This window comes from Barbus barbus (genome assembly GCF_936440315.1).
Source record: "Barbus barbus genome assembly, chromosome: 20".
NCBI lineage: Eukaryota > Metazoa > Chordata > Actinopteri > Cypriniformes > Cyprinidae > Barbus > Barbus barbus.
This window is the reverse complement of record NC_136748.1, coordinates 8,153,818-8,178,836: the sequence shown is the minus strand read 5'-3', so window position 1 is coordinate 8,178,836 and position 25,019 is coordinate 8,153,818. Positions and strand designations below refer to the sequence as shown.

Here is a 25,019-nt window from a genome sequence, read left to right as displayed (position 1 = left end):
CGGCGCGCGCGCGCGAGAGAGAGTGCGCAGTCACGAGCGTGTTTGTAAACACTAGCCTTTTAAGCAGACAAACAGAGATGCTGCTTTCACACGAACCGACAGCCACTCATAATGCGCACGAGGACTCCCATCTTCAGTTTAATATAGCTGTTATTACCGAGCGATGCTTCAGTTGAACAGACAAACTAGAATGAAGGTGTAAATTATTGTCTTTAGCCAGCATGCTAGTTCACCCTAAGCCAAGGAGCAACGGTTAGTCAGCTATTTTGTAATACAGGTAAGTTATTTTCTTTTGTCATTCTGAATTTGAATGACCACAGCAGAGACGGTCGAATTGTAAGCCTTTTTGACTTGGTTTGGTATTGTTAGCAGCCAAACAAACTCACCAACCTTCAAGGGATTGCGCAAACACTGGTGGTCATCATTATACTGTATGTGTAGATATGAGCCAGACAGCAACGCCAGTCATGTCAGACAAATAAACGAGCTCATCATAACCAGGCTTTCTGATGCTGTACTAGAGTACACACATTGAATAGCTGAGCTGATGGGTTTTCCAAAGTAATCTCAGGCTTTAGAGGTGCTGTGCATCAGTGTATTGAATTGCTAGTTTTGCAGATGTGATTTGTTCAGGCAGCCACACCAGTTGGAGGTCTGCATTAGTCAGCTGGAGTCACAATGTATATTTATATTATAACCCTTCACTGAATAATTGTGTGGGTGTGTTTTCAGCAAAACAATGTCAGAGTCAAGTTCACTTTTTTTTTATCAGTTCCACAAGGATTTCTGGCTCTTGTGTGTATTATGTATTTTATATACTGTAAGTTTTTACTTAATGTTAAAGGGGAATCAGAGTTATTATCGTTAACTCTAAAACTAAAACCATAAAGAACTTGAAATTTTTTCTTAATTGCAAAAAAATTAAATAAAAATAAATTATATATATATTTAGCAAAGTGCTTTTGTCCAAAGTGACCCTCTAACACTCTCTATTTCTATTTTATATACTCGGTTTCTTTTTTTATTTAAAAAAACCTCTAACATTTGCACTCTGAGGACAATAGGTCATTTTTTATAATAAATAAAAAGAAAACAAGTAGTAGAATAGTAATAGAATAGAGAGTGCAAATGTTAGAGGTTTTTTTAAATAAGAAAAGAAACCGAGTATATAAAATAGAAATAGAGAGTGTTAGAGGGTCAGGATTTTTTTTTAAATAATAAGAAAACAAGCAGATAAAAAAGAAATAGAATAGAGAGTGCTAGTGAGAGGGTCAAGGAAGAGATGTGTTTTTAGCCATTTCTTGAAGATAGCTAAGGACTCAGCTGCTCAGATTGAGTAAAATAACTCTGATGGGAATATGTGGCATTTAATGCCTTGAATGTCCTCATTTGTTTCAGGACACACTGAATCCAGGAGACAGTCAAGATGCCATGGCCATTTTCTGAGTCTATTAAGAAGCGGGCCTGCAGGTACCTGCTGCATCGATATCTTGGTAATTTCCTCCAGGAGAAGCTCAGTTTGGACCAGCTTAGTCTGGACCTCTATCAAGGCACAGGCTCACTTTCTCAAGTGCCGCTGGACAAATGGGTAAGTTCTGTGAATTGAACCTTTTTTGATTCCAAAATTATACCATGATGCACCTGACCCAGCTGGACACATAATTAAACTGACATTTGATTAAAGATGTCTTATCGGATTCTTTCACTAATGGAATCTGACACTTCATTACCGGATATTACCGAGAGTGGTTTTCTTAATAGTATTTTCAACCCTTCCCCAAGTAATAATCAAAAAAAGATGTTTATCCACAGTTTAATGTCTGTGACTTTCATATTTCATTCTTCTCTAGTCCCTAAATGAGATCCTGGAGTCTGTGGATGCTCCATTTGAGGTGAGTGAGGGCTTCATCCAGGCCATTTCTCTCACTGTGCCATGGGCCTCACTGCTGCAGGACAACTGCGCACTGGAAGTGAGGGGCTTGGAGATGGTGTTCAGGCCAAGACCTCGAATGGGTAGGAAACATCTTCAGAATCATATTTTTGACATGCCATAATTTTGACAAATGTTTAATTGCAATGCTGTGCATTCTAAAATGTGCAGCGTGTGTGTATTATTCTCTTTTTTTTCTCTTTTTTTTTTTCGATTTACAATACAACAAAAACAAACAAACAAAAACAGGTATCATAGTGTACAAATATAAAAACATGCATCATCAAATCCAATTTGTGTTAGCAAATTAAAACTGATATAGAATGACAGAACATGAATGGTCAGTGTGATAACAATGGATGTCAAGTTGTATAGACACGAGTCAAAGGGTTCATAGGTTCACAAAAATATTCCAGGTCTCTAAGAAAATGTAGGTTTTGTTTTTTAAACTGTATGTTAAATATTCCATATGTAGTGTGTCGTTTATGATATTTTTAAGTAGTTCAAATGTTGGAGGGTGTTCCTTAATAGAATACATTTCTTAGATACGTAAGAAATCAACCCAACCCTTTTAATAAATAAACGGTCTGATATCTCATTTAAATCACCCCAAAAAGATATATTAAAGGAGTTTTGTGATATTTCTTCCGCAAGACAGTAACAGAGAATTCATGTACACTATCCCAAAACTCCTTTAGTTTTTCGCAGTTCCAAAAAATGTGCATAATGGTGCCATGTGTGTCTAATTTACAATATTTTTACTCTATAATATATTTGATCAGTTTAATGATCTATTTTTCTGATCTGATTTTAATAAATTATTTATAATACTATATTTTGTCTATATATTTTTCTCTGTTTATCTTTAAAGTTGAGATGTAAAAAGAAGCGACAGAATTTATTTTTGTATTGTGATGTACATCTGAGTGAAACAGAATAATAATAAAAAAAAATTTTTTGGCGGGGACTTGGTTCTATCCATCGTTTGATGATTCAGTAGAGGGATCTGAATGTGAGCTTGCAGTCGTTTGGATCTGATTATGACATTTTAATTATTTTAATATAAATATATATATATATATATATATATATATATATATACATACATTAGAGCTGTCAATCGATTAAAAATCTTTCTGAAATTAATCACGATTAATTCCGCCTAACATTAAAGTTTTAAATATACTTTTATATTGGAATAATTTCACATTCAATCTTCAAATTAATGTACAAACAACATCAATACAGTATATTTTTAATATTTGTTTAATGACATCTTTATTTTTATGACTGAAGGCCATGTGTCACTGATACTAATTAATACTGATTTCCCTATAAAAATGTTTCCCCCTAATATTTAACCATTGACTATAGCCATTCAACTTTACATTATAATTAAGAGCTATCAATTTTAATATTTATTAGACTTTAAAAATAACTTCTAATTTAAGTGAACTTAAAACAATCTTCACATAAACCATTATAATAAATGTCATTTACCTGTGCCCTTCAGCAGAAATATACAGAAATGGAATAAAGTTATCAAACACTAAATTCTAAACTAAATACAGATAAATCCTTAAAACGTTATTGATTTCCTCTTTTATTTTCTTTTGTTCTTGATGAACAGACATCACAGCAGCTGGTTATTAGGTTGTTATTATATGCACTCACAGTTTTATGGCAGCTTTAATCGCCCTTATTTGGTAACTTCATGACTTAACTGATCACGACATTGCATGCTTGTAGTTTCTTGTAGCAGGCGCTGCGAGCACTTTACAGTTTCCGCGCTTGTTTGACTCGCGCCTGACGCTGAAGTGAAGTTGAAGCACGTGTCTGAAACGTCTCCTATTTGATGTGCTCGTAAAGACGTTCTGCAACTGAATAAATGCACTTCTTGTCAAGAAAAAAATAGACAGAATTAGCAATTATGAGTGGGGTGGCCCCGCCCCTGTGTTAATGGTGTTAAATAATTTAAACGCGTTAAACTGAAAAAATTAATCGTCTGCGTTAACGCGCTAATTTTGACAGCACTAATATATATATATATATATATATATTAATTGTTCCCAATAGTATCATTAATATTTCTTTAGATAGAAAATACATAGGGTGATTTTTCCATTTGTTGTTGAACTTAATGTTGTTTATGTCCATTGTCAATCTTTTTTTAGCATCAGGCATGGAGCCCATGTGCTGGTCCAGCTTCATGACCAGCAGTATGCAGCTGGCCAAAGAGTGTCTAAGCCAAAGACTCACTGATGAGCAGGGGGAGAGCTTGCAACCTCTGGAGGGTCTGGAAAAGTTTGCAGAGACTATTGAGACAGGTATGCCTCTTCCTGTAGACCATAAAATCATTTTAATGTAAGATTTATTTATTGACTGACTGTTTGATTGATTGCCTGATTGTTAAATCAGATTTAGTTTTTTAGTGATTCCCTGTCAGTGACTGATCTTTTCCCTGTTCTCTCTGTTAGTATTGAGAAGAGTCAAGGTCACTTTTGTGGAGACTGTCCTGCGGATGGAACACGTTCCTGAAAATTCTAAAACTGGCATTGCCCTTGAACTCCGAATCAAAAAGTAAATTCTAGAGATGTAACTAAATATTTTTGACGCCACTATATATGTTTTCTTTTGAATCATCACCATGCTGTCTGTACGTTTTGTTATATTTAGGATGGTTTACTGTGATGAGAGTGTGGAGGAGGGCTCCAGTGTCAATATCCATCAGCCCACTACATTTGCACATAAAAACCTCACGCTGGAAGGTGCCTATGTGTTCTGGGATGAGTTTTCAGAATCAGCACGTGCCGGCCTCAAATCATCCCCCACTCAAACAGTGAGTATCTGTTCTGCTGTAATTAAAATTCATCATCTTGCACAAGTATAGTAAGTATAGTCATGCAACCTCAGCCTAACTTGACCCTATAGTAGTACAATAACTTAAAGTAAAACAAAACAAAACAATCGTTGCTGTTTAGCAGTACAATTGCAAAGCTCGCTAAGACATATGTTCTTTATACATTAAAGGAGACTGAACCCAAGCTTTCACCAAGTTGGAACCCAAAAATCATCTGTGAGCCTCACCCTCAGTTCCCAGAACCTGTGTCTTCCAGTACACCGTTTGAGCCAGTGCAGGTGGGCTGCCTTAGCGGTAAACTGGAGCTGTCTGTGGTTCTGAAGCAAAATGAAGCTATGCCCGGAGCTAAGGTGGGTACATATACAGTACCACACAGTTACAAATATACAGTAGCTTTAATTCTTTCTTTCTATAAAGGTATTGCACAGATAAGCCTGTCGGTTTTTGTTTCCTACATTGAAACGGTGCAAAGCTGGTTGAAAATCTAAATTTATCTTTTAATTGTCCAAGTATATTTTAGGATGACTGTATTTCTGAATGGATTTGTCACAACAAAAAAGGCATGATTTATTTATTTTTAAACAATAAAATGTAATGGCTGCTCTTTCCACAGTTGGATATTGATGGGCAGTTTGATTCTCTAATCATGCTGCTTTCACCACAACAAGTCCACCTCCTACTGGACATGTTTGGGGTTTTCTCTAGCTCAGGTGACAATTTGTTCTATATATGATTTTCCCTTAAGGTTTCCTCATTAAATAAAGTCGGCGATAAATGGTTTCCAGTGAATATGATGATTGCCTCTATTAAATTGCTTATATACAGCCGGACAGGAATGGTCTGCTATAGGAAAGGATAGGAAGAGTCGGCCCATGCAGCAGGAGGATGAGTATCGCCTCCACATGGAGCTCAACCGCTGCCTGAAGAAAGACACCATAACAGTTGCCAATGACCAGGACCTGTTTGAAAGCCAGACCACCAGAACGGTGTCCAGTAGAGGTTAGTTCAGCACAACATATCTTTTAATTCTACATTCTGTTTTTGAATCGCTGAATACATATTTAATTTGATTCTTGTTTGGATAGAGGATGTCTTTTTCTCCATGGCTGATATGGACATGTCACATAGCCTATCATCTCTGCCTCCTCTTGGGGATCCACCCACTGTGGATCTAGATTTGTCTGTAAATAGCAACTACTCTGCCTCCCTGGGGGAGTCACCATCTGGAAATGTAGCTGTAGGTCACCACCTCTCACTTTAACATTTAACTTCAACTCCGTGTTTCATAATTAATGTTAAATGATCGGTTATGTCACCATTCATTGTCTCATTATGACATTACAAGTGCAAAACTATTTTTGACACATTCTCTAGACGGTGTGGGACGAGTACATGGATGTTCCTAGACAGAGGGAGAAGCAGACAAATGAGATGCCACATCTTTCCAGAGATTCTCAGCTTACACACAAGTTGCTCCGGCAGACATGTATGTCTCAGCTTTGATTCATGGTAATTGTTGACTCTTATGACTATATTTAAGTAATAATAACTCTACCTTATTTGTGATCTCTAGCTCATCCAACTAAGGGACACTGTGATGAGTCCAGGCCTGAGCTGGTTCTCAGGCTCACAGTGGGCAGTCTTTGCCTGTCTGTCCTCCATATTGACCCCCTCCCACCTCCAGACTCCTCCCGCAGCCATCTTGCACCAATGGCTTCAGAGTTTTTCCGTATTCTGTCTGTAAATCAACTCCCTGCTGGGAGTTTCCTGCAGTCACGAACTGTCTTCGATGAAGCCTGTCCACATGATCATCTCAGGTAAGCTTTTACTTAGAATTAAACACAGAATAGTATAGAATGGTTGTTTAATGTTTTGTTATCAGCCTTCATTCAAATATCGATAATTACATTTTAAGTCTGAAGTCCTAAGACAGCGGTCTGGGAAACATTGGATGTCAGAGATGAGAGAGAGGTGGGACAGCAATAACTTTGTAATCAGTCTTTAATGCCCTTATTGCACTCCATTGACCGAGAAATCTGAATCTTTTAACTGGTCTAGAGGAAATTTAAACCTGTAGTTTAGTAGAATAACAATGAAAAGCAACATATAAAGTCACATATCCTAAGGAGAGCATGAACAAAAAAGGACTTAAGACAGAGCCTTGAGAACACCATACTTAACCTATGCTTATTTGAGTATGTTTTTTGTATTTTAAGGTGCCATTGAAGACAACAGAAAATGTAAAATACATTTTTCTTTATCTTTAGGTTCATCGGTCAGGGATTAAAGGTGACATACGAGCACTGTCAAGGCTCCAGTGTACGTATGTTAAACACGGATCTCTCTCTGAGCCAGGTGGAGCTTTTGGAATGCCTGTACTCTACTGATAGTCACACTACACAGAGTGGAGCCCAGTACACGGAGGTGGTTTTTTTTGTCTGTTAACAATTTTATGTGCGCAGAATAGTTCTCTTACATAATAAAGATGATCTTTGTCTCTTGTGTCAAACATTAGCTTCTTACGTTCGATGTCTCAGCCAGTAGTGATTCTCCTCCTCCTCCTGTATGCTTACATTTACTCTACAAATTAACAGAACGCAGAGGCCCGCAGGTAACTTCCTGAAATATTGTGTCTCTCATGGTGCTGATGAGAGTACTTTCTCATATTACAGTAAATTACCATTTGATTATGTCCTTGACTGGACGAACTATATGATGTTTTACTAGTTACATTAATCATTAGATTTTTTTTTTAACCTTTATTTATACTTCCAATGACAATTTTAGTCACTTGCAAACAGTAAACATGATCCAACTATTTTTTTTTCTCCAGGGCGGGCAGGTACGTCTAAGTACTATACCTCGTAAGGCAGAATTGCAGGTGGAGCTGGGTAAAGTGCGCTCAGAGTTTGACGTCAGCATTGTGGACAGGCTCAACTCCCTACTCCAGCCTCAGAAACTGGTTACCACAGAGATGATGGCATCTCACATGTACACCTCCTATAATAAACATGTCAGTCTGGTGAGAAACATTAGCGACTATGTCTCTGTACTTATTTAACTTAATTTTTATTTACTTTTATGTCACTTTGCATCTTATTGTGGTTGTGTGTTTTCCTCACAAGCACAAGGCCTTTGCGGAGGTCTTCCTGGATGATAGTCGTACCCCAGCACACTGCCATGTATCAATGTCAATAAATGCACCTCTATTGGTGCTAGTGGTGCGGTTCCCAATCCCAGACCTGCGCTCGGATCAGGAGAGGGGCCCCTGGTTTAAGAAGTCCCTGCAGAAAGAGCTGCTGCAGCTGGAGCTGGAAGATCTGGAGCTCAAGACCGAGTTCACTGGAGGAAACTCATCAGAGCAGACTAAGATGGAGCTCACTTTCAAAGAGCTCAACGGTACTCCTTTACAGACAGAGTCAGCCTCATCAAGGCATTAAAAATAAACTTTGCATTTTCAGTTATTTCTAAGAGACAAGAAACTGGCTGCTAGATTTTGAATGAGTTTTAAATGTTCCTCTGCAGTCATCCAAAATATACAAGATGCAGAGAAACGTTTATACTCTTTGTCTTACTACTTTTCTAAAAAGAGTAAACCATAATTTACAGTATAGTGGCACCAATGGATTATTTAGTAGATGCAAAAAAAGCAAAAGCAAATTCCATATGCAAAAAATTAAGACAGACTAATAATAGCAATTCAAATGTTATTTTTTAAAAACATGAATAAAAATATGTAAATATGATTTTTTTTATTATATATTGCAAGCGTATTTAATTAGATTTCTAAGCAAAGCTTTTGACTTTTTAACATTTGCATTTTAATACACAGTTAATCATACAACATGTTTTCTGTTACACTAGGATCATTCCAAGAAGACAAAGATCACCCCGCAGCCAGGTTCTTACGAGTAGCAAACACCATGGAGGAGGACATGACATCTTCCGACTGTGGAAAATTTGACTGGCCCAGGTATGATGTATTCTCTGTATCCTTTTTTGTTTATGGTCATCCGATGGATTTTTATTGATAAAATTCATCCAGATACAGAAACTAAAATATGTTTTGCTTGATACCCATTCAGAGTGGTTCTGAAGGTGAACCCCATGGCTGTACGCTCCATCTTAGAGCGTGTAACAGCTGAGGAAGAGGAGGAAGAAGCGGACGGTCACTCACAAGAGGAAGAGGAAGAAGGAGCCGCCCATTCCCTTAAGGATGTGTGTGATTTTGGCAAACCTGAGCCATCCCCCTTTTCCTCACGGCGTGTCATGTATGAGAATGAGGAGGTATAGAGGTTTTCTTTGTCTCGTAAGAGTGACCATTTTATTAATTATCAGTTATGATTAATTATGGGTAATAACTTTGCACCTCATGCAGATGGTCATCCCAGGAGACGTGGTGGAGATGACGGAATTCCAGGAGAAAACCATGAGCAACTCCCTCTATATCCTTGAGCTGTTTTTCCCAAATGTGCAGCTTTCTTTGCCCAATAAAGGCTTTTATGAAAAACTACACAACAGGTAATTAATGCATGAGGTTTATAAACTATATATACATCATGGACAATTCTTTTGAATTTCAGCTATAATGCGCTCTTTTTTTTTTTCAGGATTAATAATGATCTGCTACTATGGGAGCCCACTGCTCCATCTCCAGTAGAGACAGTGGAGAACATGCCATATGGAGTGGGTCTGTCTGTAGCCAGTCAACTCATTAACACCTACAGTAAAGACAGCTTCAGTCAGTTCAGATCTACTGGTCCTGAGGGTAAAGATCATTTCCCCTTCTGCTCACTTCAATATTTAATATCAGACTAGAAAAGCATGAACATACTTGTTGATACTACTGCCAGAACTCTGTTTTGGAAAGATGTTTTCAGGTATTAATTTCTTAATACCCAATTTCTTCTGACATCCTGTGTCTGTTGGTCTTTTGTTCTGGTTTCTTCACATTATGTGTGTGAAGAGGAGGAGAGTGGTTCCGAGGATGAAATCCTACAATATTACACTCCTGCTGAACTGGACTACAGGAATAGAAGGAAGAAAAGGAGTAAGATGCAGCCTAAGAATTCTCAGAGCCTCTTTTCCATCGTCCTGTCTGTTAACCACAGCCTGCTGGCTCTGCTCACACAGCGAAAGGTATTACATCAGTATTGCAAAGTGCTTCAATATTGAGTCAATATCTAGTAGGACTTACATAGTCTTATGTAATGAATGCCAATACTTCCAGCAGGATGATAATAGTGTATTACCAAAAAAACATGGTGAATTTTGGATGGAAGTAAAAAACGGGACGCTGTTTGGTGTGATGCAGCATGAAGGCTATAAAGACCAGCATTATGTCTGCTTCCACACGTCTCAGGCCTGCCTGTATCACTATGGTAAACAAAATAGTTTTTGTTGTTTTGCCTGTTAATTTTCAGTTTTGTTATATGATGGTCTGCACAGATTTCTGATTATATTATTGTTAATTGTGTAAACAGAAATCTATGGTCTAGTTTAGTGCATATGATTTTTTTTAAATATATATAAAATATTTATATATATCACTAAAGCTCATATTTAAGTTAATATGCATGTATGGTGTTTTTTTATTTTTGGTGTTTGTTTTTATCATGGTGTATTTAATTTCTCAGGCACAGTGGATGGAGATGCCCCAGAGTGGAGTGTTAATCTGCCCTGCAGGACGCGTCCTCATTGGCTGGAGCCTGTGATGTACGCGTCTGAATCTGCCCCAGAGAGGGCGTCTCCCTCTGAAGGGCTCAGTTTGGAGCCCCACAGCATGCTGTCTGTTGCTGTTAAAATTTCCTCCCACAACACAGAGCGCAATGTCAAGGTAAACCAAATCATTGTCATAGATAAATGCTGTTCAAAACAATATACTATTTAAAACTTTAAGTCAGTAAGATTTAAAATGTAAAGATTTAAAAAAATTTAAAGATTAAAAAATAAAATTAATACTTTTATAAGTTTTTTTTTTTTCCAAAATTGATAATAAGAAATGTTTCTTGAGCAGCAAATCAACCTGTTAGAATGATTTCCAAAGGACCATGTGACACTATAGACTGGAGTAATGGCTGCTGAACATTCAGCTTTGCCATCACTAGAATTAATTCCATTTTAAAATGTGTTAAAATAGAAAACAGTTATATGTAATATGTCATTTTCCACAGTATTACTGTTTTACTGTATTTTGGATCAAATAAATGCTGCCTTTGTGTGCACAAGAAACGTCTTTCAAAAACATTACAAATTGTCTGTCCTGTTTGTGTTATTAAACTTGCAACTGTATCTGTTACACATCTTCCTGTATTTTCAGGAGTTTCTCATAGCCATTGGCATGAGGGGTGTTACACTGGAGCACAGAGTGGTGCCTTCAAGTCTGGGATGGTATGACCAGGTAATAAAATATATATTTAAAAAAAAAAATAACTCATGCAAACCACATGAAATAAAAGCCCTTTTAAAATGGGCTTGTGGACATCCCAAAAATGTGTGATGATAAACGAGAGTTGTTGAATCAGCTGACTTGTAGTTCATTAATCTGTGCTAAACATTACTGGTTGTCTTTCCCCTGTAGATAGTCGACTTTCTAAATGTGTCAGATGAGCCGGTGCTTGGCTACACACCCCCATCATCTGTGTCCACCCTCCACCTGCATCTATGGAGCTGCTCCCTGGATTACAGGTGATACATTTAGCTAGATTCTAGCATAACCTTTACATCTATTCAGTATTTAAAGAGATAAATAGTGCCTCCAAAAATGGTTTGGTCTCTCACAATGGATACATTTCACTGCATTTCATTTAAGAGGTGTCTGAAAACAAATGAAGCTCAGAACTTCACCAAAAAGTGTCCAAATTCTTTTTGTCTAATTTTGAACAGCATACTTGTTTTTGTTTAGAACATAGCAAACTTAGCTGAAAAAGGTGTTTGTGAAGTCTTTGTTTAAAATAAATACAACTTGGTTTAATTATTAGATGTTAGTATTCAATCCTCAATCCCTATGCACAGAATGTATTTGTGCTAATAAGACCATTTGGATCTAAGAAGTACTTTTTTCTAGACCTTTGTATTTACCTGTGAGATCTCTGCTGACCGTGGAGACCTTCAGCATCTCTAGCAGTGTGTCTTTAGATCATTCTTCCTCCAGTCTGAGGTAAAAGTTTAAATTGAATAAGTTCTTGAGATTTTTTTGTTTCTGTAACTGAACATGTCCTAGTTACTTTTCTCTCATACTTTCTTCCCTTACAGAATCATTTTAGATGAAGCTGCATTGTTTCTGTCTGACAAGATCAATGCTGTGTCTGTTAATCTGGCACGAGGTGAGGAGCCATACACATCAGTGCAGTCTCAGAGTATGTCTACCAAGGATGCTGGTTTCATTTCTTATTCTTGTGTCTTCAGACTATGTCCAGGTGGTTGATATGGGGACTCTGGAATTGAGGATCACAGCAGTGAAACCAGGACAAGATGGCAAAATGGTACGAAAGTCTTCTTTCAAAAGGTTGTCTAGAATGTCCAGATTATTTATCTTGTGCCATTTGTCTCTTTAGACAGAGCCAAGGTTTGAGTTGCGTTGCTCAAGTGATGTTATTCACATTCGCACCTGTTCAGACTCCTGTGCTGCTCTCATGAACCTTATTCAGTACATAGCCAGCTATGGAGATCTACTGCCCCCTTCTGGACTGGAGGCTAAACGCAGAAGCACTAAACTAAGGGTGAAGGTCAGTTTGATTGAAGAACATTTTTCTGTGAGTTTCTTAATGACATTGACAAAGAGACTATTTAAAATCTAAAGACTATCAAAGTAATGATTATCAGACAACCGTGACCAATGTTTTGATAGTTCCTATGTTATTATTAGCACATTTGAGCTATTGTTTGTGGGTGAATCAAAACCAAGATTTTTAATGTTTGCCAGACTGAAGCAGTGAGTCACCCACCAGCTCAGGCACCTTTGCTTCCTGAAGCGGAGCAGCAGATTCTTCAGGATCTGATGAGTGATGCTATGGAAGAGACAGACAGCCTACAGAGTCATATGCTGCAACAGAACGGTCAGACTCTGCTCTGTTTTTATTCATTCATTTATCTTCCGAAACTTTTCAGTCTAGCACTTGTTTTAAAACCATACATTAAACGTGTGATTTGATTTTAAAATCTATTGTTTTGTTGCAGTGACTGTGTTATGGTTACAACCATCTATTTCTTTATCTCCGGTTTCGCTGTCTACATGATAACACTGCAACAGGAGTTTTTGAAAATCTTCACCCTGGCAGGAGTTTTCAAAAATGTTCAGTTTCAGTGACCTGGTGCTGCGTTTGCGTGAGGACGAATGGCCAAACCTAAATATTTAAATAAATCAGAGGTTAATGATTGTTCTAATTATTCCGTATTTTCGTTAGTTGTATCCCAATGCTATGGAGTAACAATTTGATGACTTCATGTAAATTAAATATTCAATTAGTATATGAATAATTGTCCTGATCTGACATATAGCCTATAGCCTTTATGCTAGGGGTTAAACAGATTGTAGTTCAGTGTTTCCCATAGACTTCACGCCATATCATAATAACCATAACTCAGAGCTGTTCACTTCCTTGGACTTGGATTTATGCTTTTCTATGGCAACGCCTAAACAGGGCCTGCGGTGGTCAGGTGGTATAGCGGTCATGTGGTACAAGTCGTAGCTCTCAGAAAACACGCAGTTCACAAGTTGTAATTACGAGTTCTACGAGAACGTGCACGCTTTTTACAAGTTGGAATCTCGTAATTACGGGTATTCCGATATGGCATGAACGCACATTTACATTCTATTTGTGGCGGCGTATATATGCAAATTCATTCTCTGCCAGCAGGAGGGCACTTAGATCGGGAGAAATGGAGGTTTTCCCAGTAACGCTGTACACAAAGCAGAGCTCCGCTCACAAACGCAGCTTTATCAGACATTACATGCGAGATGAAATAAAAATGACATCCAAAATTTTCTGAAGACAGACGGTTTTCTACAGAAATACAGTGATATAAAAACACCCGCACCGGGTTTCGATTTTGAAACGTGCTGCGCTCATGTTTATTCAACAAAGCCTTTTGGAAAATCTATTTGTGGCGGTCAGTTTTGATATGGGACGGTGGGCCGCCACAAATAAATCAATGTATGGGAAACACTGTAGTTGATCCGTGATATACGGACCAGGCACCACAGTTCAGCACGCATGTGATTCACAGATTAATTTGCCAATCTACACATTCAAGCAAGTTCATTCAAGAAAGTGAACTCAATTCTATAAGGTCCTTGCACACTGAGTCTGAAATTTCCGCACGTTAAAAAATAAATACGACCTCTTGTTGTGGTGTTGTTGAAAAAAATTTGGATCAGGTTCGATTTTCTGCGTTTTCGTATCTGTGGCATGCATTTCGATAGGAAAGGATGAGGAATACGAAAAGGAAAAAAATAAAATTATATATATATATATATATATATATATATATATATATATATTAGTGCTGTCAAACAATTGATCACGATTAATCGCATCCAAAATAAAAGTTTTTGTTTACATAATATATGTGTGTGCTGTGTATATTTATTATGTATATGTAAATACACACAGTATATAGTTTGGAAATATTTACATGCATATACATTTATATATTTATATTGTTATATTTTATATTATATATAAATATATTTGATATATGAAGACAACATATTTTTATTATATATATATATATATATATATATATATATATCAAAATCTTGATTAATCATTTGACAACACTAATATACATATATGTAAAAAAAAAATATATATATATATATTGAAAATATGAATAAAACTATAATAATATAAAAATAACACTTCTCACATTTGAATCTGCCTGTCTTGTATAGGTGTGAATGAAGACCATTCACATGATCATGAGCCGCCCCGTTCTGATCTCTTCCTTTTCCCCGATGAGAGTGGAAACCTGGGGCAGGAACCAAGTCCCACTTACCCAGTCCTGCACTCCCCACTCATCTCTCCTCCTGCCCCCTCTGTACTCCATGACACTGATGACTTCTGCATCCTGGACACGCCGGGCTGTAGAGTACTGGTGAGTCTTCACTTCATAAGTATTTCAGGCAGGGAACATTAATGTGAAGTAAAAACATTACAAATGTGCTGCTCTTATTCTTTTGAAGCCAACCAATACCTCTTGTGTAAGGAAATGACTGAATTTCAAGATATTATTTATGTTTTTGGATGAACTGTTCCTTAAAATAAAAACCGTTAGTGAATGCAACACTTGATGAAAGTGTTTTGTCTGTTAGGAAAAGGATGAGGAGCCTGTGGTAAAGAAGCTGATCTCTGAACCCATCCTTGTGAGGGAAGAACATTTCAGTGTCCCTCGGGAGGGCAGCAGCTCTAATAGGGGTCCGCTTCACTTCCCTGTGCCGGAAATCAGATACCTGGTCAAAGAGATCTCTGTAGTGTGGCACCTCTATGGAGGAAAAGACTTTGGTGGTGGTGCACTGTCCTCATCACCAGCTCGCAGTCGAGGGTACAGATTTGGACTTGGGCCACTCCTGATTCATGCTTCTTATAAAAACTGTATGTATAAGTGTGTATTAAGAGAGCATATTCGTGTTTGTGTGTGTAGGTGCACTCCTCACAGCTCTCCATCACAGACTCCTGTAAAACAGGTGAGAAGAAGCTCCCGTGCTGGAGGAGGATGGGGCAGAAACCCTGATGTTCTGATGGAGATTCAGCTCAGTAAGGTCAGAGAAACATTTTTATCATTTTAATCATCAGCCTGCATACACAATATATTAACTTTGTTATTTTTGTATCATTTATATACTACTATTGTAATTTTTTTATTAATATTTTGAAATATATATATATACACACACACATACATACAGTATATATATAAAATTTTGTTTGCTTAAATTCTTTTTTGTGCTTGTGTAATTTTTATTAGGTATAAATTTTCTAAATAGTGTAAATTTTTCTAAAATTCTAATAGTATAAATTTTTTATTTTTTTAGTTTAGTCATTTTAATAATTTGTCTACCTATAAAATATATGAATTTTGTTTAGTGCTATTTTGAATTATTTATATAATATTATAGTTTTCTTTAGTTATATTTTGAACTAGCTTTTTTGTACTTTCATTTTCAGTTTCAAATTAGTTATTTAATAGTTTTCATTTATTTCATTTTGTTTTCAGTTAAAATTTCTGTACTTATTTCAATTAGTTGCAAAGGCATCAATTCAAAATTTTCATTTAGTTAAAGTTTTTCATCTAATGTCTCTGTTTTATTTCAGCTTTATTTAAATGAACAAAGGTTTTTAATAGTTTTTTCTTTTTTTATTTGAATGATATTAACTAACATAAGATTATGATGAATGAATGATAGCAACTTTTTTTGTAAGATTTAGTAATAAACCATCTAATAATCCAATTTAGTAAACTCAAATACTCCTTCTTGTCTTGCATTAGGTGCGGTTCCAGCATGAGGTGTATCCTCAGGCTCCAGAGACAGGTGTTTTGACGGAGCAGCCGGTGTCCAGACAGGTGTTTTCAGTGCAGGATCTGGAGATACGAGACAGGCTGGCATCTTCCATGATGAACAAGTTCCTTTATCTATACTCCAGTAAAGAGATGCCCAGGAAAGCTCACTCCAACATGGTACAATCAAATACACAGACAGATAATAATGTACATAATCTACAGGTGGTCTGTATGGTTTCACAAAAGTACAAAATGATGTTGTCTGAAATGGGCATGTGCTGTCTGTGTATATCAGTTGACTGTCAGAGCCCTGCACGTGTGTCCAGAAGCTGGACAGGCGCCTCAGGAGTGTTGTCTACGTGTATCACTAATGCCCCTCCGGCTAAACATCGATCAGGTACAGTACAAAACTCTTCGACTCACCTTATTTTTAAAAGCATAGTTTAAACTGATGACTATATGTCAGGTGGCCCTCATTTTTATTTGAGTTATTTTGTAACTTTTTCTTTAAATTTTTTTTATAATGTATAGGATGCATTGTTCTTCCTGAAGGACTTCTTCTCCAGTCTGGCAGCAGAAGTTGAACTATTTTCCCCACCAGAGCAGGAAGGTAACAAATCAGTATGCAAAATATTCTGAAACATTGTTCCAAACTCTGAGTTTGCTGCCTACCTAAACATAATGAAGAGAAGTGCTCTTGACACAAAGACTGCTCCAAAATAAAATATGCTGCATTCTCTTCATGCCATAATTACCATAACTACTAGCTGTTCATGTCCATGGACTTGAATTTATATGTTTCTGTGGCAACACTATTAATTCCAAAATGAATCTGTAACCTGAGTAATCAACAGACAAAACCACAATACAAAAAGTCACAAATATAGTTATGCAGATCCCTTATTAATAATGATTTAAAATGATTTAAAGAAAAGTCAACTGTCAATATACTAAAATACTGATAAGCATAGATTAAAAAAATCTACTGAATTAAAATTGTTATATTTTACCCAACACTTGTGTCTGCTTTTAGTTATTAGGTTATGTTGTTAGTGAAGCATATGCTTACATAAAACTATGTTGAAATCAGTTGTTGAGTTGGCCAAGTTTTTTTCCTATGCACTTCTCACGAGGAGCGCTGTTTGTTTGATGCTCCTGTGTAGGCAGTAGACAGCAGACAGCAGTGCTGCTCACTAGATCTTGCAACACATATAGTTGTTTCATCTGCGTAACTATTTATCGATCTGTGTTGTAGCGTTCTGTGTGTCAGTGAAGAAGCCTCCTGTCCCTGAGGTTTCTTGCAATTTTTCCAAGTACAACGGTGCAGCGGGTCAAGACCCTGCACCCATCATCTCAGTGCCAACACAAAGCCGTGCCAGTCCAAGCCTCGTCCGCACCTGCAGCCAAGACAGCACTGCTGAGACAGAAACTGCCTCCACGTCTTTCACCGACCAGCCCATATTCTTCAGGTGTGTGAGAGGAAGTGAGAGTATTCTTAACCATCAGCATCCATCCACAACAGGGGTGTCCAGTCCTGCCACTTTCCTCCAGAGTTTAGCTCCTAAATACCTGCCTGATCCTAAAGACCTTATTTAGCTGGTTCAGATGGGTTTAATTAGGTATACAACTAAACTATGCTGCAATGTGGCCCTCTAGAATCAGGATTGGACACCCCTGATCTACAGCAATCTACATTTGAACATTTCAGATTCTTTAGGTATAAGTTAATCATAAACTGCAAACCAGAACTTATCTACATGTAATGTTTTCCAGAGAGTTCCGATTCACTTCAGAGGTGCCAATTCGATTAGACTACCATGGAAAACACATGGCCATGGAGCAGGTGAGTAATCCAGAGAATCCAAATGTCAAAAAGATCAATCTTTTTTTGATAAACATTTCATTCAGCGTTTATTCCTTATTAAAATAATCTGATGTAAAATACATTTGGCATAAGTGTTTTTACATATGTTGGATTTGTGAATTATGTAACAAGTACAGTGAAACAATATATTAGCAGATTAGTCAGAAAAACTATTGTTCTTTTTTTGCTACATGCAGAAATTAAAATACAGTAGTATGAATGATGGACTGAATCAACTTTTTTTTTTCTCTTGGCTCTGAAAACTGAACTGTATTTTAATCTAAATAAAAGGGTGAGGTAACAGATATTTTGCTACAAAACAAGCTTATAGATTTAACTTGCTCTTAGTAAAGGCTCAGTAAAAGCATTATTACCGGTATATGATATGTAGTTATAATGTTCGTGTCTTATTCCTCAGGGCACATTTGCTGGGATTGTGATTGGACTGACACAACTGAACTGCTCAGAGCTTAAATTACGGCGTCTGTGCTACAGACAAGGGTAGGAAAAATATAACATTTAAAAAACAGTGTTTATGTTCACCTCACAAATCTATATGAGCCAATTTATTCAAGATGATTTATTTCAGATTACTGGGTGTTGACAAGCTCTTTTCATTTGCCATTAATGAGTGGTTGAATGACATAAAGAAGAACCAGTTGCCAGGGCTTCTGGGAGGCGTGGGGCCCATTCATTCCCTGGTGCAGCTAGGTTAGCAAAACACATTCTTACACACATTCAGAGCTGGGTAGTAACTGATCTGTACTGTAATCAGATTCCATAAATTACTTGTAATGAGATTACATTTTAAAGTACTCGTAATCAGACTACAGTTACTTTTTATTTAATTGCATATTATTCACACTATAGCAATAAATTATTCATCTTTTAAATGTTGTCTTTTGCTTATATACATTCAGAAAATGATCACGTTTTGTGGACATTCACACAAAGACCAGTCATTAGTCTGTTGGCTACACAGCATTAGACCACTGGATTTACAAAAATCCTTTCAGCTTTAAGAAATGTTTGAACATAGCTTCAGCTACTGATAAACACATTCATTTTTATTTTAATTATCACTCAGTAGGTTATTTAACCATGTATTGCTATAGCTTTGTCTTTCAGACACATTAAAATGCACAAATTCACGTTATTTCGTATTTACATGTAATGCAGGCATTCTTAAAAAATGTTGTCATCTGAAAATTTTTCACCTTACATATTTACTTGAAGTAAGATTTGAAATTAAGTATCGCATTTGTATGTTCATGGTTCTCTGTTGGTTAATGGTCCCGTGACATGCAGGTAAACAAATAAATGATCAATTATAAATGATGTTATTTTAAAATGACTTATTTTAATATTACATTTTTATGATTTAATTAGTTATTAGCTTTTCATTAAACTCGCAAAGCCCCTGCAGTTAATTTGCGATCCTTGATCCTACACTTCATGTTGTTAATTACAATGGATGGAATATATTTTCTTACTCTTTGTATTTTCATGTCAATAAAGTACAAGATTATCCTTTTTTAAATCAATGTGATAAACAACTCAAAGGTAGTCTTGATTACATTACACAAAATGTGTAAACTACAGCTTTTGTCATGCAATTTGGAATCAGTAACAGACAATTTTTAAGTAATCTACCCAGCTAAAAAAGTACAGTACTTTGTTATAAAGTGCCATTGACCAAATATTGATATTGATGTCTCTGAGAAGTGCCAGCTTTATTTACATGTCAGTGTTTTCCTCTGTTGCTGCTTCAGTGCAGGGTTTTAGGGATCTAGTTTGGCTGCCCATTGAGCAGTACCGTAAAGATGGAAGAATAGTGCGTGGTTTTCAGCGGGGCACGGCCTCCTTTGGAACCTCCACTGCAATGGCAGCTCTGGAGCTCACCAATCGGATGGTGCGGACAATACAGGTAAAATGATTCCTCTGCTGATAAAACATAATTTCAGAAGTGTCTCAGAAACAGGTAGTTTGTAATACTTTTTAGTGTATTCATCATGTTGTCATCAACATAGATATAGCAATCATACTGATGATGTTAAAAATGAATTTGCTCTACTTATGTGTATAGATGACTTCTGATGTGTTCTGTGTGCTTTGTGCAGGCCGCTGCTGAAACGGCTTACGACATGGTTTCTCCAGTACCAGATGAGAAAGAATGCAAAAAGATTAAGCGCTACTCACACTACTGTCTGGCCCATCAGCCAGTGGACCTGAGAGAGGGGGTTGCCAAGGCATACAGCGTAGTGAAAGAGGTATGAGCACTTTGTGCCCTAGTCGTAATATATATTTGGGCCCTGTACGCTTAATCCTAGCAAGTTAACATGAAATTGATTTACTTTCTTAATGCTTCTTCCCAATTGCACAATCCATGAAGATTTTTAATAATACCACTCTGAAATGCTTCACATTACAGAATGGGATGCGAATGCCAGTTCATATTGCTAGTTCACCCAAAATTGAAAATTTGTTATTTACTCACTCTCATGTCTTCGAAACACAAACTTTTAGTGAAACCTGAGAGGTTTGAATGTTGAATGTTCATTCCACCACAACTTGTATGCTTCAAAGACGTTGTAATAAAAGTAATCCATGTAATTTGAACAGTTCGATCGCTTTATATGTTGAGAATATTTAATTCTGTGCTTTTATTCACATATAAGCATAAATCAATGCACATATATAGTGCACATGAAATATTGTAAACAACAGCTCAAACATGCTTGATTGATGTGTGAGAACCAATATGTCAATAAAAGGCCCATATTAAATTTGGTCATCATACTAAGCAATCATGTCAAGTTAAACTGCTTGATTCTAATGGATTACTTTTACAATGACTTTATGAACATTAAGGATGAACATTTTGGTGGAATGGACTTTCAATAGAAGGACAGAAATATCAAGTTTCATTAAAAATATCTTCATTTGTGTTTTAAAGATTCTTAAGGGTTTGGAACAACATGAGGGCGAGTAAATGATTCCAAAATTTTAATTTTTGAATGAACTAGCCCTTTAAGAGTGACTGACTTGGTAAATATTGGTATGTTTATATAAAGAGTTTCTATGCACTGTGTGTTTGTAGGGCATTACTGACACAGCCCAGACCATTTATGACACTGCGACACGCGAGCATGAGCAGAGGGGCATGACAGGCGCTGTGGGCGGAGTCCTGCGACAGCTTCCTCCAGCTGTTGTTAAACCTCTTATCGTTGCCACAGAAGCAACATCCAATGTGTTGGGCGGCATGAGGAACCAGATTCACCCAGATGCACGTCAAGAAGAGTCTCAGAAATGGCGCTTGGGGGAAGAGTGAACTATGTTCTCTGAAATTTACTCTGGTGGGCTGCATTACATCAGAATCGATATTCATACTGGCCTGTCAGCCTACAATATGTGTGCTGGCTTTGTTTTATTAGTGAGTAATGCCCGTCAAGATCGGTTTTGCTGCTTATGCTTTAAAAGCGGTCTTGGAGTCTCAGTGGCAGACAACTAGAGGCTGTGGTTGCAGAAGTCTAATCCCCAAATGAAGTATCAGAGGAAGACTGGAGCTTTTTTCTCCACAGAACTTGTGCTTGACATTTACTGTAACTGGAGTCGTGGAGTCTTGTATCTCAAAGCCGAAGAACTGGAGACGCACAGCTCCTGCTGGAGTAGATTTAACTCGATTTGTTTCTTCTCACCCCACTATCAAATGTCCTTGTAGTGCCTTCATGTCATAGTTTATTAATATCATATGATCATCTGTTTTATGAATGTGGGGAACATGGTAACTGCACCATGGGTTTTTCACTTGATGTGATTTGTGCTGGTTACGTCATGATGTCGTATTTTGGATGCAAGGGTGATTCTCATGAAGAAATGTCAGGGTCATATTTCACCCCAAAATCAGTAGGATTTTTTTTTTACAATGTGCATAAAGAAAATGAAATTTATTTGAGGACTGTTGCATTTTGTGTTATTTTCATACCCCCTCTACATTCTTAATACTGTAATTTAAGGAAAAAAAGGTATATTCTCTGTTATAATGTTGCATAAAGTTACAACAAATACAGCCGTGATGTATACTTCAAGGGATAGTTCACCCAAACATTAAAATGTTGTCATTTACTCACCTACATGTTGTTCCAAACCTGTATGAATTGTTATTCTTTTGAACACAAAGATATTTTCAAGAGTGTTGGTTACCAAACAGTTGCTGGTAGCCATTGACGTATTTATTTTTCATTCTATAGAAGTCATCGGCTTCCAGCAACTCTTTGGTTGCCAACATTCTTCAGGATATCTTCCTTTGTTCAACAAACTCATACAGGTTTGAGGTAGGCAAATGATGACAGAATTTTAATATTTTTGGCGAACTATCCCTTTGACAGCTGTACTTTATTCATTTAATATCACCACATACATTATTGCTAAGAATTGAGAATTAAAGAATTGCTTAATTTTATGAAAATATCAGTGGAAAAAAATTAATATACTAAATAGGTTTCATTTTCTTTGTGCAAAATATGTATATATTTTTTTTATTCTTTTGAATTCGGGGTGGCAGTCATTTCTTGGACGTTCTTGTGAGACAAATACTGCAGTTATTGTAAACACTTTCAAAAGTACAACAATGACTTATCTGGTAGCATTATTTTTTTTAATTTCTACTACAATAATCATCTCTTAGCTAACCACGCTATTAGCTGTTAAAATAAAAGACAGTGACTCTTATTTGCACCAAATCGATTTCTATGGCTTAAGCAACACAATGTTGTGTAGCGTTTCTCTTTCCAGATACTGTGTTAGAAACTAGTCTTCAAACATGTGGAATGTTTTGCGGTTATGATTACGACTTGTACTTAAGTGATCCCAGATATTAAACCTTTTATCTTTTTTCTTTTCATGTTATTAAGCAGTCTTGACAGCATCTGCTTGAGTGACATTCCGTAAGCATCTGCATTTCACAAGAAGTCTTACGAATGGTACATCTTTCTTTAGATAGACAAATTATCTCTATAGTTTTCATGTTGTTAACTTTCGAAAGACAAGCATTAATTCTCTGTTCTTCACAAATGTCACAATGTCTTAGTCTGATAGAAAATTGTTCTTTTTTTTGTCATCATTGCTGTTGTGGGAGTAAATGTTAGTTTGATATATTGGGAAATTGATAAATAACAGCTAATTTTAGCTTTACAGTCCAAAAACTTCCCTTTCTCATTTAAATGAAGCATTAATATTTATTGTATGTTTTCTTTCAGGTGGTAATAACATTGATTGTACATAGATGTACAGGTCATTTTCCCCAGTTTATACGAAAGCATGTATTATCAAGAAAGGGAAATAAATTATTTAATGTCCACCAGTTGTGGCCTTTTTGTGCTACCTGCCAGAAAATGGGACAACGGTTCAAATGTGTGTCAATCTCTGAGAACTGACATCAGTAGGTTTCTGGAATACATATTTTCTGGTGTTTTCCATTGGGTGGTGTTGCCTATTCTCATGATCTTCAGTTGCATTCTTATAATCTTCAATTATAACACACTGAGTTGATTCTGTGGTTCTATGAAGAACCTTTAACATCTGTGGAAGCTTTTTCATTCCACTTTTTATTCCTTCTGCCTGTGAGAGGTTGGCAATGGAGCACCACACGTTTAACCCTGTTGCTTCACATAGCAACAAGGAGTCAGCAAGTAGTTTGGTTGGTCACATCTTGATGTGAGGGACAATCAGAGGACAAGAGTGTTTCCGCGTTTTGAGGAATGATTCTAAAAAGAATGCACAGCTAAACCAAACTCTGGCCAATCAGCTGCATATCATGCTTCAGCCAATTGGAGACTGAGCTGCAATTCATTCTGGTGTTTTCTGAAATGTGTCTACATAAAGGATTCACAGTAGCAATATATTCTAATAAATATATTCTAAAGTGAACAGCCAACTAAGCCCTACACATGAAGATCTATTCATTACTATCCACACGGACTTGAAACTATAGATTCAGTGGGTATAATATTATTAACCTACCAACATAAAATAATAAATGTTATTGAGCAGACCCTCATACATTTTATGACACGGCAAGCTTGTTTGATGCTGTAAAATGTCACGTGGCGAGATTCCCCCAAAAATCAGTAATTCATAATTTGTATAAATAAATGTCTTTTTTTTTTTTTTTTGAATATATACACTCATGTATTCATACTTTAAAGAAAATAAGCACTTTTTACCAGTGTTGGGTAGAGTTCATTTTAAAAGTAATGCATTCTAATATTGTGTTACTCTACAAAAAGCTGGGCTTCCTTGTTTATTTTTATTTACAAAAAACAACCAAAAGGTATATTTTTGACAAATGTAAAAGCCCACCAGAATTAAAAAGGAAGTGCCTCTGCCTCTGTACCTGTTCTCTCAACACTAGGACAGGAGGGGTGTCAGCAGATAAAAAATTTGAAAAAGAGAGATATTTTCTTAAAAATGTAAAAGTATTGTGTTATAAAGTAATCTGATTACATAACTCATGTTACTTGTAATGCATTACCCCAAACACTACTTGATGGTTACACCACATGGCAGTTTTATAGTCATTCAATCTAAACCTTTCTTAAAAATAATATAAAGGTGTTTTTCTTTTCTTTCTTGTTAATAGACCATTTGAAACTAACATGGATATCAAGACTACTTGATACATGTGTTTTAAAAAAGATTTTCCATATAATTTCAAAAAAAATTTATATCGTGAAAAAGTAATTTTTTTTCTTGTAACTTATTTCAAAAAGTGAAACTTTCATATATTTTAGATTCATTGCATGTAAAGTAAAACATTTCAAAAGTTTTTTTGTTTTAATTTTGATGATTAGAGCTTACAGCTC

The 25,019-nt window shown here is 36.4% G+C and overlaps 1 protein-coding gene across 3 annotated transcripts; it reads left to right on the top strand.

The window, feature by feature from the left end:
• Positions 1–6: 6 nt before the first annotated feature.
• Positions 7–23,517, top strand: LOC306886475 (autophagy-related protein 2 homolog B-like). Of its 3 annotated transcripts, none has more exons than XM_079443591.1 (43): positions 7–277; positions 1,399–1,588; positions 1,851–2,013; positions 4,105–4,257; positions 4,408–4,510; positions 4,607–4,769; positions 4,961–5,140; positions 5,404–5,500; positions 5,616–5,789; positions 5,876–6,027; positions 6,165–6,276; positions 6,364–6,607; positions 7,058–7,214; positions 7,306–7,401; positions 7,624–7,812; positions 7,916–8,189; positions 8,655–8,763; positions 8,876–9,077; positions 9,169–9,311; positions 9,401–9,558; positions 9,757–9,929; positions 10,024–10,171; positions 10,427–10,626; positions 11,110–11,190; positions 11,371–11,477; positions 11,857–11,949; positions 12,045–12,115; positions 12,198–12,274; positions 12,347–12,517; positions 12,715–12,847; positions 14,686–14,888; positions 15,106–15,335; positions 15,435–15,552; positions 16,281–16,469; positions 16,588–16,689; positions 16,824–16,902; positions 17,548–17,761; positions 18,066–18,135; positions 18,575–18,657; positions 18,746–18,867; positions 19,929–20,083; positions 20,277–20,426; positions 21,257–23,517. In XM_079443591.1, exons 2-43 carry the CDS (start codon positions 1,427–1,429, stop codon positions 21,485–21,487), a joined length of 6,231 nt encoding a protein of 2,076 aa, XP_079299717.1. In that variant the 5' UTR covers positions 7–277; positions 1,399–1,426; the 3' UTR covers positions 21,488–23,517. The 3 variants fall into 3 exon arrangements, with proteins under 3 accessions (XP_079299717.1, XP_079299716.1, XP_079299718.1); XM_079443590.1 differs by having other exon boundaries at positions 10,021–10,171; XM_079443592.1 differs by having other exon boundaries at positions 10,021–10,171; positions 20,314–20,426; positions 21,257–23,514.
• Positions 23,518–25,019: the final 1,502 nt, after the last annotated feature.

What these genes read in the sequence shown, in the direction of transcription:
- LOC306886475 (XM_079443590.1), top strand. Translation starts at nt 1,427, where the DNA reads ATGCCATGGCCATTTTCTGAGTCTATTAAGAAGCGGGCCTGCAGGTAC. An exon ending in CTTGAACTCCGAATCAAAAA is followed by an intron (nt 4,511 to 4,606) that starts GTAAATTCTAGA and finishes TGTTATATTTAG; the next exon opens with GATGGTTTACTGTGATGAGA. An exon ending in AATCATCCCCCACTCAAACA is followed by an intron (nt 4,770 to 4,960) that starts GTGAGTATCTGT and finishes TATACATTAAAG; the next exon opens with GAGACTGAACCCAAGCTTTC.